Source organism: Nannobrachium achirus (genome assembly GCF_963921795.1).
Source record: "Nannobrachium achirus genome assembly, chromosome: 16".
In the NCBI taxonomy this organism is placed as follows: Eukaryota; Metazoa; Chordata; class Actinopteri; order Myctophiformes; family Myctophidae; genus Nannobrachium; species Nannobrachium achirus.
The window spans coordinates 59,409,927-59,425,702 of NC_137823.1; the positions used below are offsets into that span (position 1 = coordinate 59,409,927).

Here is a 15,776-nt window from a genome sequence, read left to right on the forward strand (position 1 = left end):
CCAGACGGGCGGATACAACGGGTATTGCACAACTGGACGTCAATGGTGAGTGACTGCTCTGCCCAACGGGCACTGGTCTGGGTTTTCCAACATTACTACTGAGACTCCTCAGGGACATTCAGTCCCTCATATACTGGGCACACCCCCGGTCACAGGACTAGCATGTATAGGCCTATAGATTTTTGAAATGTCTAAAATAATGAATAAATAGTGGGTTAATAAATATATTGGGTGTGTAATTGTTGGAATTAGAATTTGAAAAGCCAGGGAAAATGGATTGAAGTACAAACGTGAATATAAAAAAGTGGCTAATAAATACATTCTGTGTGTTGTACTAGTGACCCCGACTGACTGTGGCAAGCAACATGAGCCCCCAAACATTAAATTAGTAGGCTCTAAAACAGTGTGTAGAGTGGTGAATTATAATATAGGCCTACTTAGAAAGTTGAATATCCGTCCTGTTTTGTTTGTGTCACTCTACAAGCAGTGTATGATCTGTCAAATTCTAAAAAACGAAATCGGCAAATAGTTTATATAGTTCAATCAAAATGCATCCACGTACGAGATTCTTGCACATCTATCGCCATCTGCTGGTTCCTTTTTGAAAAGTGGATTGTTCCAGTCAATCAAGCTATAAAAGTAGTATAGTAATAGCTGGGTAATTCTATTCTGTGTGTCCTGTAACAGTAAGATTACAATGAATAACCCAAGTCAAAAATCACTTTACTGTCACATCACACTCAATCGTTTTTATTATTTCAATTAAAAAGAGAAGGAAGGGGGGGGGGGGCAAGGGGGAAGAGAGATCACTCAATAAGAAACAACCAAATTATATACATATTTACACGTGACGTAGTACCTGAGGTGAGACAATGGTAGCAGATCTATATTAGCCTGGTTCCTGCCCATAGACTGCAATCAGACTAGATCTATACTGTACATCAGTGTTTCTCAAATGGGGGAACATGTACCTAGTACAGGGTTCCCACACATTTTTACCAATTCATTTCCAAAACTTTTCCAGAATATTTAACCCAATTTCCAGGACTATACAACAATAATTCAGCTCAATAACAGGTCGCTTACTCCTATGCGCAATGCCCAAAGACAGGTAGTGTATGCTAGTGGTTCTCAACCTTTTCAGGCCGTGGCCCCCCAAATAATCGTGTTTTAACTGGGGACCCCCCCACCCTGACGAGCACTAAGAGTTGAGGAATTTTGTATAACACTGTTCTATTAATTTCTGCCTCTAATATTTGACAATTTGGCCCAAGTTTAATTTGTCATTTCAGAGGTATTAACAAAATCAATAACCAAAGACAATGCATAGCTATTTTTTCCAGGACCTTTCAGGACCCTTGATAAATTCCAAAACTTTTCCAGTACTGGAAAAATATTTTTCTAATTTCAAAATATTTCTAGGAATTTCATGACCGTGGGAACCCTGCTAGTAGGAAAAACTAGGGGGGGAAAAGGAATTTGTATTTACTGTTAAACATTGACAGACTTGGTGTGAACCTGCTTGTATGTACATTGTTAAACCAAATTACACCAACAACTTGACTAGTACAACTGTTATTGAATAGAAAGCAATGTTTATTTGCCATTATGCCGTTTTATTTTGAACATAATGGCATTGTAACGGGACGTAATATTTTCTAAGCAAAATACAGTAGTCAGGGGAAGGGGGTCCTCGACTTCAGAAACAAGTATAAGGGGGTACTACTGTAGCCAAACAAGGAGGAGAACCACTGCGGTAAATGCTATGCTATGGACTTAATTATGGTGCATGGGGAAAAAAATGAAAAAGTCATGTCATTTTACATGGGATTAACTCATTCTGTGCCAAATGCCAAAATGGCTCCAAGGTGGAGTGCCACGATTTTGTATGTTTTTCTTTACTATGCAATGAAAAAAAAAGTTTTTTTTTATACACAACAACAGACACAGTTGTTGTGATTCAGTGGCAAAAAGAATTTTGTCAATCAGACAAATGGTTCCAGAGATAGAGCTGTTTGAATGAAAAAAAGTGTCCATCCACTAGAATGAACACACATGAACACACATTTTCTAAATCAGCTAAACGAGGGAGCGAACACACAAACAGAGAAAAGCATCTCTTTGATCTCAGGTCATTTTGAAATCTTAAAAAGAAAAATTGGCACAGAATGCAAAGTGTTGGCATGTGTCGACCAGTCGACCTCATAATCCACATGAGGTAAATGACACTGGTATAATAATAATTAAGTCCAAGTCACTGTCCCTCCCTGCTGTAATCCACAGCTAGGCCCAAGAGGCAGAGCAAAAGTCTTTAACTACTGAGAGTCAGTTTTCAAACTGCTGTTGACTACAGTCCTGAACTTGGAACTGCACAGTGACCTGCTCAGCAGGCTCTGCAGTGAAGTGGCAGGTGAGATCATCATTGGTGACTTGGGGTGGCTGCCACTCGCCTCCACTGCTTGGGTCCTCGTCTAACGTCTGGTCCTGGACGTGGTGGTGGTTGGAGATCTGCTCGTTGATGTGGCTGATGGAGTCGGGCTGAGGGCTCTGGCTGTGTATGTGAACGGCCTGCACAACATGCTGATCCGTGGCCGCCTGTTCCTGTAACGGCGCTGGCTCCTGGGAGATGGCGACCTCCTGGACGACAGGCTGGTTGGTCGTCATCTGCTGCAGCGGCCGCTGTACGATCTGCAGAGGCTGTGTGCCGTGCTGTGCCCGGAGGCGCTCCATGGTCTCTTTGCTCACCGCGATGACCTGCATCTGTTCAGACGGACTGCCGAGGCGCACCCTGATGGTCTGGACCTGAGCCTGGCTTTGTTCTCCTCCCTGGGTGACGAGAACCACGTTCTGCACGGCATGTACAGGCGGCTCGGTCACAGGGGCGAGCTTGGTCTTCTTGTGAGTGCTGGGAGTGCTCGACTTTGCTTTTCGCTTGACACTGTTCCTCGGTTTCCTCCCTCCTTTGATCCGGAGTCGCTCTGCAAGCCTGAACCTTGGGCGGGCAACGTTGGCGACGCGGAGAGCGTGTGCACCACTGTGGCACATGGTGTGCATGACCGACAGCAGCACGGGAGGCTCCAGCAGCAGGGAACGATGCCCCACCATCTTGTCTATGTTCTCCATCAGGGCTTTCATTCCTCCTTTGAGTTCTCCTTTGTTGAGCAGCAGTGTTTCCGTAAAGTTCCACATCTTAGAGCGGAACTCCACATCATCGACATCTGGGGGGAAAAAAGAGAGAGAGAGAGAGAGAGATGATCTTGTATCTTGTATTACAAACAACAGGTGATCGAGCCTTTGAACTGGTAGCACCTACTCTCTGGAATGACCACTGTCCACTGTCTAAAGAATGACGAGGCAGTCGATGACTTTAAAAATCTGCTGAAAACTCACTTGTTTCACAAAAGAGTTGCGTTGTAATATTGGTTATTTCTATGTACTGTTGATTTCAATGTACTGTTTTGCTGCTTTGTTTGTTACTTATTTTATTGTTGCTCCATTTCAATGCGATGTTCTTGTTTTATTAATGTTTATTTATTGTACAGCACTTTGTAACATTTGTTTGAAAAGCGCTTTATATTAAATACATTTACCTTACCATGCCTATTAAATAAATACGTATTTTATTTTATATAAACACTTGTGTTGCTCATGCGTCTGTCCAGCACCTAGAGCTGAGATTTGGATCAGTCTGCCAATTTTCATTAAACTGACCTGATTCTTCATCACCCACGACCCCTTCAGTGGCTGCCATGGTTGAACTCGACACCGGTTGCTCGGCTGTGCAGAGAGAAAAAAGAATAACTTCAATCTTCCAAGACGGTTTTGTTCAATTACAAAGAAAACCATGTCAAAACTGTGCTGTTCCTCCTAATCTCCAACGAAATAAAATACAATAAAATCCTTAAACTGACCTGATTCTTCTTCATCAGCCACCACCCCTTCAGTGGCTGCCATGGTTGAACTCGACACCGGTTGCTCGGCTGTGCAGAGGGAAAAAAGAATAACTTCAATCTTCCAAGAAGGTTTTGTTCGATTACCAAGAAAACCATGTCAGAATTGTGCTGTCCTTAACTGACCTGATGTTGGAGCATTATCAGACCCTTCACTGGCTCCTACAACGACTGCTGTTATCTCTGGACTGTGGTCGTGCTTCTCACTAGATGTTTGGAGCGGAGCCTGTCCTTCTGTGCTGCTATACTCAGCCTTGTAAATGCGTGCATACAGGCTGGGAAAACATGACATATCACAAATAAAAACTAAAGGAACAAAACTATGTGTAAACATGGCCTGCCTTTCAAAAACGAGCGATCACAAAGCGATCTTGATTTCGGAGATACTCGAATGTGATTCATGATTTAAATGTGTTTGGCATAATGGCATTGAACACTGGAACATATGTATAGATTACATTTCTGTTTGCCTTTCAGGCTTTGTAAATAAAATTGGCAGCCGTGACAAAGAACTTAAATAAAGAAATGACTGACATATGAGCTTGAAACTCTGCTACTTTACTTCCACCGGTTTTTAAAAATTGGACTATTCAAAATAATTGTGATTGTCTCAATAATTGCGATTGCATTTAATAATTGTGGCAGGTCTAGTCGCAGTGTTGGCAAGACCCCAAAGCCCAAATTGTCCCCAATAAGCAGGCTAGCACCTTGCATGGCAGCTTCCACCAGTGGAGTGTGAATGAGAGATCACTTAAACGAGTATTGAATAAAAGCACAATGTCAAGTGCAGGTGTCATTTACCACCTCTACACACACATACATGTAAACATGATCAAAGCGTCATGTTTAGGAAAGTCAGCTCTGAACTGTACAGAAATCATATTTATGCACTGTGCAATATAAATGTGCAACAGTAACCATTGTTAATGTGAACAAGTGTTGGTCACGGTCACTGTAAGTACCTGTTGCAGAACTTCAGGTCAGGGCAAATGGAGCGGTCTGCTGACTTGTGAACATAGTCGTCTCCATACTCCACCTGCAGGTCATACTTCAGAAAATCGAGCGCTGAGGCTGGCGAGTGACCAGCCTCAAACAGCCTGATCAGCTTCTCCACAGCGGCAGCGCCCACGTCCCGAAAGCGCAAAGCAGCCGCGTCATGGAGGTTGTGATTGTGGACGTGGCTAAGTTCCACAATGGTTGGATAGGCTGGTATGTGGGCATCAGTACTCCTAAAGTGAAAATAGTAGGCATACAGTTATGTACAGCAGTGGATGAACTCTGACGCCACTGATTTATATTAAAGCGCGGATATATTGGATATTTGTGTGTTAGACCTGCACAGGCGATAAGTCTCATTCGGGACGCGCACAATGGTGACTTTGAGTTTAGCACTGCAGTTTGTGTTTTTAGACACCCTACGAGACGGTTGGGTCCTGGTGTGATGCTGGCAACGGTAATCTGTCTACAATAGAAAAAAACAAGTGTATTTTAAATGCAATTATGAGGACTTATCAGTGATAAATCTTTCAACTTAATGTATTGAAAGTAGGAAATTAAATCACTACCAAGAATGACCATTCGAAAAAGAAAATAAATTGTTCTACTCACTTTCAAGATTGTCTTTTTGCCTTTACTAGGTCTGACAATAGCCACTCTCCATGTAACCGGCATGGACTTCAGCCACACCTGTAAGTCCTCCTTGGTGTTAATGGTCATCCGTAACGTGGCCTCGAAACTGAGGTGGTCCATGGGGCTTGGTTGGCTCACTTCCTCGTACCTACACACATGGTACTGATAGTCCTTTGGTAGATAGTCCTTCAACACAAAGACAACCAGATGTACACAGTTGTTTTCTCAGCTGAATACCGACACACCTGTCAGACTAACGAAAAAAGTGTAGAATCATTTGATAGAGGTTTTTACTGTCCCATAGCACATACCATCAGTTCAGGATATTGGTCCATGTTTATGTCCATGGATGAGCAGGTTAGCAGCTTTGCCTTGCTGGCACCTCCCCCAACTGGTCTGTTAGGACTAGGAGTTAGGATGTGAGATTAATAATTGCGAGGTAGCAGTTTACTGTCAGAACCGGCACAGCTTGTCCGTATGTATACATGTAACGCCTGACACTGTGGATCCCCTGACACATCACTATGACATCACAGGTGACATCACAGGTGATGTCAGCGGCCCGCATGGAATGCAAAACACTGATGCTGACCTTCAAAGCAGCCAAAGGTATGGCTCCTCCATACCTCCAAAACCTGATCAACCCGTACACCCCCACCCGTGCACTTAGATCAGCCAACACAGGGATGCTGACAGAACCCCACTCGTCCGAGACAGTTTGCCCTCCAGGCCCCCAAGCTGTGGAATAAACTCCCTGTCGCACTTAGAACAACGGACTCACTCGCTAGCTTTCGCCGTGGACTGAAGACTCACCTTTTCAGACTCCACCAAAACCCTTAGCATTACTGGAAATATCAATGTCCATACATGAAGCTAGTTAGCATTTGTTTTTTAGGTTTTTTAGAAACCTTTTTTATTATTTTATTTTTCTTTACAGATTATACTGTTTTTATAGATAGATATTCATTTGCATTTGTTATATTGTTGTTGATGTACTGACATTTGTTTATTATTGTGATATTTGATCTGCTTATTGTAAGTCGCTTTGGATTAAAAGCGTCTGCTAAATGCCTAAACTGTAAACTGTCAGATACTCAGAGCAGAGATCTCCATATATGGGCATAAAAGGGATTGTTTCCCAGAGGAGGCCCTGTTAGGAGAACCATAATATGATCTCCATATAATTATGGGCATAAAAGGGATTGTATCCCAGATGATTAGCCTCGTAAACAAGACTCCTCCTCCTGCCGAACAGAAGATGGGAGGAGTCAGTTTATTAGGCTACCAGACGATGCCCTGCCAGGGGGAACTAAACCCATTTTTGCCCATATATGGAGATCTCTAATGTCCACATCACTGATCTCCATATATGGGCATACAAGGGATTGTATCCCAGATGATGCCCTGTTGGAGAGATCCCTGTGATGCCAGGGGAACAAATCCCTTTTATTATGCCCATATATGGAGATCCCTAATGATGTCATCGATATACATGGCCAAGATGACCAAGACATGGCTTGTCGCCCTGAGGCGTCTTACTGGTAGCTAGACAATTCACACAAGGGCTTGAATATTGAAATGAAATGACTGATAACAAGATGAAACACGTGACATTTACCTTATTTTCGTCGTCTTCTTAGTAGCCTCCATGCACTGTAGACAAGCACGCGCACGCACACACACACACACACACACACACACACACACACACACACACACACACACACACACACACACACACACACACACACACACACACACACACACACACACACACAGGATTAACATACATAACGTAGGCAACATTCCAAAAATGCTTCATGAAAAAAAGCACAGTGGAATTTCTATTTTATCAAATGATGGTTGATTGACTAACCCAAGAAAGCACAATGCTTTTATTAGGCATACATCTGGGTCCTTGTGTACTCCATTCATAGAGACATTAAATGACAGACAAATATACAGTACTATGCAACACTCATTCATATAACAGTCAACGATCCCAGCAGCAAACACAGCAATCTGGGGACCTGTCGTCAAAGAAAAGGCACGGAATCGGTTCTTGAGAGATTAACATAGAGCGAAAAACTACAAATGTACAATTTGGGCTTTTTTTTTTAGAAGACACGACAACAAATGCAAACAAAAGCACAAATACAAAATGCACGTGATAAATTAACCAACCTCGCTGGCTGCACACAAACTGTAATGTAATGAGTGTGTAAATTAGATGTGACTTTTATTCTCCTTTAGCTTTAGACTCAAACTACAAGAAATAAACAAACGTTTCTCTTTGTGTTTAGGTGTAACCACTAACTGTGTCCTCTCCGGTCCTCCCCTCTTTGTGTCCTGCAGCTCCTGCTGAAAACAGCACTTACCTGACGGGTTCCGGGCAGAAACTAGCCCTGAATACATTGGCCGTCCTGTTTCCACCTCAACTAGGCTTTTAGCGAGGTGGACAAAGAGCAACGGTTTGAGCTACAAACGTCAAATTTCAAAAATTAAGTTCTTACCCAAGTCTCACTTTGGTCAGAAATTATGCCGTTCAACCAGAATTACATGCCGCTCCCGGATTGTTTAATAAATAGCATTTTATCCTGTTTTCCCTTGTATTTCCTGGTTTTCCCCCTCGAGCAGAAAGTTGCGTCATCTCCGTTCACTGACGCGACTCTCCACTAGAGGGCTCTGGAAACAATGGAAACCAGATATTTGTCGGATAAAAATGCTTTTTATTAAACAATCCAGGAGCGGCATGTCATTCTGGTCAAACGGCATAATTTCTGACTGAAATGAGACTTGGGTAAGAACTTTATTTTTGAAATTTGACGTTTGTAGCGCAAACCGTTGCTCTTTGTCTTCCAGTCACAAGAAGCCAGGTGGAGGTGGAAACATGACGGTCAGGGCTAACAGTGCATTTACGTTTCTGCCCGGAACCCCTTAAGTTAGGTAGTGCGTTTTCAGCCGGACCCACAGAGGGGAGGACCAGAGAGGACACAGTTAGTGGTTACACCTAAACACACAGAGAAACGTTTGTTTATTTCTGCTAGTTTTTGAGTCTAAACTAAAGTAAAATAAAAATCACTTCTGATTTACACAATCATTACAGCAGCTGTCTGTCTGTGGACTCATTACATTGAGGTTTGTGTGCAACCAGCGAGGTCTGTTTACATTTTGTATTTGTACTTCTGGTTTGCATTTGTTGTCTCGTCTGTTAAACGCATATGAATTGTAAATTGCAGAGTTTTTAGTATTTAGCTCTATGTTTATAATCTCTCAAGAACAGATTCCGTGCCTTTTTTGACGACAGGTCCCCAGATTGCTGTGTTTACGGTTCTTAGAATGTCTAATGTGAAGGCTAGTTGGACGTTGAGAGTCTGCCGACTGGGCTTGTTTTCATAAAGTTTTGTGTGTGTTTTCTACCAGTACCTGTAGGCTACTACCTACTGAGGCTCTTGATTGCACTGTGCTGAAGATGCAGACGACGAAAGAAAGGTAAACATTAACCTTAATCTTTTTAGCTGTCATTTCATTCAACATTTAAGCCCTTGTGTGAATTATCTAGCTATTATTAATCTCACATCCTAACTCCCAGTCCTAGGAGACCAGTGGGGGGTGCCCGCAAAGCCGTGCAAACCTGTACTGCCCCATCCATGGGCCTAAACATGGACCAACACCCTGAACTGATGGTATGTCCATAAACCTCTATTTGTTAGTCTGAAAAGTGTGTCAGTATTCAGCTGTGAAAACATCAAACAACCGTGTACATTTGGTTGTCTTTGTGCTGAAGGACTATCTACCAAAGGACTATCAGTACCATGTGTGTAGGTACGAGGCAGTGAGCCAACCAAGCCCCAGGGACCACCACAGTTTCGAGGCCACGTTACGGATGTCCCTTAAGACCAAGGAGGACTTCCAGGTGTGGCTGAAATCCTTGCCAGACACATGGAGAGTGGCTACAGTCAGACGTTCTAAAGGCAAAAGGATAATCCTGAAAGTGAGACTTGTTTTTGTTTAGTTTTTTTGAATGGCGTCAGCAAGTTCCCACATTTCCATTTCAAATACACTTATATATATATATACCTTTATATTCTAATTTAACAGACGAGATACTGTTGCCAGCACAAGACCAGGACCAAGACACTAATGTCTAACAGGAAGACTAAAAACCTAAACTGCAGCGCTAAACTCCAAGTCACCATTTTGTGCCTCAAGACTGGGCAACGGTGCAGGTAAGACATCACATATCTAATCCAATATACATGCTTTAATGTCTATAAATCATTGGGGTCAGAGTTCATCAACTGCTGTACATAACTGGAGAACTCATACTGGAGAACTCTACGCACCTGTGTCACCTCAAGACCTCAGGAGGGACCCACCCAATACCTCCCCAGAGAAGCCTCGTGTTGGGAAAAAACAAATAGAGCAGGAGAGGGGAGTTTAGCCTTGGTCAGGAGGAGGAGATGGGCAGTGATTTGGCCACCACTGCCGACCCGGCCATCAGGAGGGTGTTGTGGTTTGCGGGTCGAAACACCTTATGATCGATGGTTACCACCTGAAGACATCAAAATTTCCTGGCCAAGGCTACATTCACCAAACATGAATGGAGGAGAAGCATCGTTAGATGTAATTATAATCGTATGCCTACTGTTTTCACTGCAGGAGCGCTGATCCCCACATACCAGCCTATCCAACCATTGTGGAACTTAGCCGCGTCCACAATCACAACCTCCATGACGCGGCTGCTTTGCGCTACCGGGACGTGGGCAATGCCGCAGTGGAGAAGCTGATCAGGCTGTTTGAGGCTGGTCACTCGCCAGCCTCAGCGCACGATTTTCTGAAGTATGACCTGCAGGTGGAGTATGGAGACGACTATGTGGACAAGTCAGCAGACCGCTCCATTTGCCCTGACCTGAAGTTCTGCTACAGGTACTTATGGAGACATTGACCGTGAACAACACTTGTTCACTTTAACAAAAGTTACCTTTTCACATTTATATTGCACAGTGCATAAATATGATTCGTGTAACAGTTCAGAGCTGACATTCCTAAACATATTGGCGCTTTGATCATGTTTACTTGTATGTGTGTGTGAAGATGGTAAATGACACTTGACATAGTGCTTTTATTCAATACACTTTAAAGTGATCTCTGATTCACACACCACTGGTGGAAGCTGCCATGCCAAGGTGTACACTGCGACTAGGCCACAATTATTACATCTTCTAATCACAATTATTTGAGACAATCGCACTTATTTTGTCCACGTTGAAAAATATTCATACATTTTCAAATATGTTTTGTGGAAGTAAAATAGCAGAGCTTCAAGCTCATATGTCAGTCATTTAAGTTATTTGTATTGTCTGCCCTGTGCAAGTTTTATTTACAAACAGAAATGTAATCTCTATTCATATGTTCTAATGTTCAGTGCCAAACACATTTAAATCGTGAATCACATTGGAGTATCTCCGAAGTCAAGATCGCGTATAAAACATTTCTTTGAAAGTCAGGCCTTCTTTACACACAGTTTTGTTCTTGTAGTCTTTATTGGTGATTTGGTCCTATTTTCCCAGCCTGTATGCACGCATTTACAAAGCTGAGTTTGGCAGCACAGAAGGACAGGATCCGCTCCATACATCTAGTGGAGGGAGCGACCACAGTCCAGAGATAACAGCAGCTGTAGCAGCCATAGCATCTCATAATGCTCAAACATCAGGTCAGCTATTTTATTTTATTGGGATGAGCAGCACCATGTTGACATGCACATGGTTTCCTTTGTAATTGAACAAAACTGTCTTGGAGAAGATTGAAGTTATTCTTTTTTCCCTCTCCACAGCCGAGACACCGGTGTCAAGTTCAACCATGGCAGCCACTGAAGGGGTCGTGGCTGATGAAGAATCAGGTCAGTTTAATGAAAAATGGCAGACTGATCCAAATCTCAGCTCTAGGTGCTGGACAGACGCATGAGCAACACATGTGTTTATATAAAAGTAAAATATGTATTTATTTAATAGGTATGGTAAGGTAAATGTATTTAATATAAATCGCTGTACAATAAATAAACATTGATAAAACAAGAACATTGCATTGAAATGGAGCAACAATAAAATAAGTAACAAAGAAAGCAGCAAAACTGCTGCTTTGAAAAAAAATAAAAATAAACTGCTTTGAAATAAGCAATATTATAACCCAAAATGTTTGTGAAACAAATGAGTTTTTAGCTTTTTAAAAGCATCGACTGACTCATCATTTTTTAAAGACACTATTCCAGAAAGTAGGTGCTACCAGTTCAAAGGCTCGATCACCTTTTGTTTGTAATACAACATACAAGATCATCTCTCTCTCTCTCTCTCTCTCTCTCTCTCTCTCTCTCTCTCTCTCTTACTTTCTTTTTTTCCCCCCAGATGTCGATGACGGGGAGGTCCGCTCTAAGATGAGAAACTTCACGGAAACGCTGCTGCTCAACAAAGGAAAACTCAAAGGAGGAATCAAAGCCCTGATGAAGACCATAGACAAGATGGTGGGGCATCGGTCCATGCTGCAGGAGCCTTCCGTGCTGCTGGTGGCCATGCACACGTTTGGCTGCAGCGGTGCCAACAGCCTGGCGTCTCAGCACGCACACGATCTCCGGCGAGTCACCAACATTCCCCGCCCAAAGTTCAGGCTTGCAGAGCGACTCCGGCTCAAAGGAGGGAGGAAACCGAGGAACAGTGTTAAGCGAAAAGCAAAGTCGAGCACTCACAGCACTCACAAAAAGTCCAGGCGCACCCCTAAGACTGAGCCGCCTGAACACGCGCAGAACGTGGCTCTTATCTCCCAGGGAGGAGCGCTAGACCAAAGCCAGGCTCAGGTCCAGACAGTCAGGCCGTTGGACGGTCAAATGGGCCGCGGTGGTCCGTCTGAACAGATGAGACCATGGAGCGCCGCACACCACGGCCCCCCACATACACTGCAGATGGCACAGAGGCCCCACGGACCCCCACAGACGCTGCAGATGGCACAGAGGCCCCACGGACCCCCACAGACACTGCAGATGGCACAGAGGCCCCTACAGCAGACTAGTCCAGGTGTTTATGTGCAGGCCGTCCCCAGCAGTAGAGGCGGGTGGCAGGACTGTAGTCATCAGCAGTTTCAAAACTGACTCTCAGTAGTTTGAGACTTTTGTTCACAGCCGCATGCTGAAACAATGCCCGACATCACTGACTGACATGATGAAACAAGTGACCGAATATGGAGAAGACTGACTTCACTACCTTGCCCAAATGTGGAGATGACATCACAGACTGGCCTGGACACAGAACACCATGTATGGGCAATTGGGCATAAAAGAGAGCCAGACAGACAGACGGATACAACGGGTATTCACAACTGGACGTCAATGGTGACTGTTCTGCCCAACGGGCACCGGTCTGGGTCCTTCAACATTAAACATGAGACTCCTCTGGGACATTCAATCCCTCATATACTGGACACACCTCCGGTCACAGGACTAGTGTATATATATATTTTTTTCTTATTGAATTATCTCTCTTCCCCCTTGCTCCCCCCCCCCCCCCCCCCCCCCTTCCCTTTCTTTTTTATGGAAATGGCAAAAACGATTGAGCGTGATGTGACAGTAAAGTGGTTTTTATTTTGAGTTATTCATTTTAATGTTACTGTTACAGGATACACACAGAGAAATCTAACTGTTGGGTAATTCTGCCTTCTGTCTGGATTCATAGTATTTGTTATTTTGCAAAACCATTAAACAGATTCATGTTGATATAACTATACACTATTTGTTGATATTGGTTTATAGAATTTGACAGATCATACACTGCTTTTAGAGTTTGATACAAGAAATTCCACATTTCTGGTGTTGTCAGTTGCTCTTGTTGTATGTATTCACCACTCTACAACACACTGTTTTAAAAGCCTACTATTTTAATGTTTATTTCATTCCAGTCTGATCGGCTCCTCCTTAATGTTTTGCTCACTGAGTCAACATCTTTAGCACTAAACGTTAAGTGACCCACCCAGCAGTATGTTTGTACATAGTATGTCCAGTGTGAAGCACGCACATCCAAAGTAACACTTGAGTACTGTGTGCTGGGCATAGACATGTACTCTTGAGAGAAGAAAAGAATGTCTGCAGTCCACACACCTGTGTGACAGCTCCCTGGAAGGACTTAAATACACCCTGCTATGATGTCTCAACCTGTATAATCGTCACTGTCTGGCCAAAACCTCTTAAAGGACAACTCCGCCCTAAATCACTTCTAGGCTCATTTTCCTACTTATATTGATCCATAAAGACTGTCCATGGGGTCTATTAGGCAGAAATGCCTCTGTTGTCCAGTTTCCCCAGCAGAACCCAGCAGCTCTCATAGCATAGAGTGGAGCCTATCGCTTTTACACTATTTGTTGTGGTCAGAAGTGTTTTATTTTTCATGAATGTGGTACTAGTTGTCATTACAAACACATCCATGTCATCGTTGTCCCACAAAAGCCATCACACTCTGCTAAATAAATGTTATGCTTTTATGTGTTTTGCCAAGTCCCGGAAAAGATGCCCTGTGATTGGCCAGTGCAGTCACTTTGATTGGCACTTGTGCCGAATGATCATCCCAAATACAAATAAAAATAATCCCAACCAAGGCATGGATGTATGTGTAATGACAACTATGTAAAAGCGATGACTGACGCTGCGTTCTGCTGGGGAAACTGGACAACAGGGCATTTCTGCCTAATAGACCCCATGGACAGTCTTTTGGGATCAATATAAGTAGGAAAATGAGCCTAGGAGTGATTTAGGGCGGAGTTGTCCTTTAAATCCATGTTTGAGGTTTTAGATGTTTTGGCATAAATCAGGGTTATTGAACACCCTTTACATCTGTGTTGGTTAAACTCCACACTTTCTGCCAAACCAGCTAACTCTACCCGATTGGCCCTCTCTTTTTTTTTTCATAAATACTGTGTGTGTTATTGAACATCCTTTACGTCTGTGTGTTGGTTAAAATAATATTGAACCAATGAAAAGTAGTAAAAAGCCCTTCGGTCAAAACCTCCTAACTCCACTTTTTCCCGAAAATGAACATTTTGGAGTTGGGAGGTTTCGGCCCGACAGCAGAGATATGTAGGCTACTATGATGTACAGAAACAGAAGCATCCCTGAGCAAGACAATACACTGTTTATGTTTCTTTTATGCAATAAGTAGATCTGTTGTATTGTAATCTTTAGTCATATTATGACCTGGCAAAATCATATGTAAACATTTCAGCTTAACCAATAAATCACAAAGTGCCGAATGCAACCAGCAGATGGCGTAGATGTGCAAGATTTGTCACTCACTACTCATACAGTACAGTGCAATATTGTGGTGTTTAGTGCCTGTATTGTTTGTATTTGTTATATTGCATAACAGATGCAATTGTATTAGTTTATTAGTGTCATGCAACCTCGTGGGATTATATGACACTGTTTCAGACATAGTTACAATGCTCTAAATGCATTTTTATTATTTTAATAAACTGGTTACCAGTATTGCTGATCATATAAAACAGATGCCGACAGAACAAAACCTAGCATAAGATACATAATGTAAATATTAATAACTCTGAATACATTATATGTCAGTATTGGTTTATAGAGTTTGACAGATTGATTGATTGATTGAAGACTTTATTAGAAGTTTGCATAGGAAAAGGTACAGTTTCATGACGGTACAGATCATACCACTAAAGCCCCTTTTCAACTGCAGCTTTAGCACCACACTACACCGCACCACACCACACCACACCACACCGCACCACATACAAATATCAAGATTTTCCATTACACAAAATTGGTAAGAAATAATTATAATGGATTATAACTGTGATTATAATACACTATAAATGATTAATATATTACTATGATAATTATTATAATACAGTAGATTATAATAGTGGTTATTATAACAATCTATTATCATGTATTACAACTAATATATCCTGGTGGTCTAAATGTAAAGTCATTAAGTGATCAGTCAAATATGAAGTGTTTGGTCCTTTTTGGCCTAGCTCAGACCTACTCTGGATTGGATTATGATTATACTAACCTTGGCACAAGTGGGTGGTGTGGTGTTGGGCCATGTCAGTGGAAAAGGGGCTTTAAATGCTCAACTCAAGCCAGACTATAAAGTCCATAATGACGCACTTTCAGAGTTCTACACTGGA

At 42.6% G+C, this 15,776-nt stretch overlaps 2 protein-coding genes across 2 annotated transcripts; one reads left to right on the plus strand and one right to left on the minus strand.

The window, feature by feature from the left end:
- Positions 1-1,952: 1,952 nt before the first annotated feature.
- LOC308300714 (uncharacterized protein) lies at positions 1,953-7,865 on the minus strand. The gene is made up of 10 exons (XM_080744601.1): positions 7,764-7,865; positions 7,198-7,232; positions 5,891-5,984; positions 5,559-5,765; positions 5,285-5,412; positions 4,913-5,179; positions 4,077-4,225; positions 3,912-3,980; positions 3,712-3,777; positions 1,953-3,218 (listed from the first exon to the last, which is right to left on the minus strand). Exons 2-10 carry the CDS (start codon positions 7,227-7,229, stop codon positions 2,326-2,328), a joined length of 1,905 nt encoding a protein of 634 aa, XP_080600727.1. The 5' UTR covers positions 7,230-7,232; positions 7,764-7,865; the 3' UTR covers positions 1,953-2,325.
- Positions 7,866-10,410: 2,545 nt separating this feature from the next.
- On the plus strand, positions 10,411-13,121 carry LOC308301276 (uncharacterized protein). The gene is made up of 4 exons (XM_080745200.1): positions 10,411-10,508; positions 11,153-11,295; positions 11,416-11,481; positions 11,984-13,121. The coding sequence occupies exons 3-4, from the start codon at positions 11,442-11,444 to the stop codon at positions 12,718-12,720; spliced, it is 777 nt and encodes a 258-aa protein (XP_080601326.1). The 5' UTR covers positions 10,411-10,508; positions 11,153-11,295; positions 11,416-11,441; the 3' UTR covers positions 12,721-13,121.
- Positions 13,122-15,776: the final 2,655 nt, after the last annotated feature.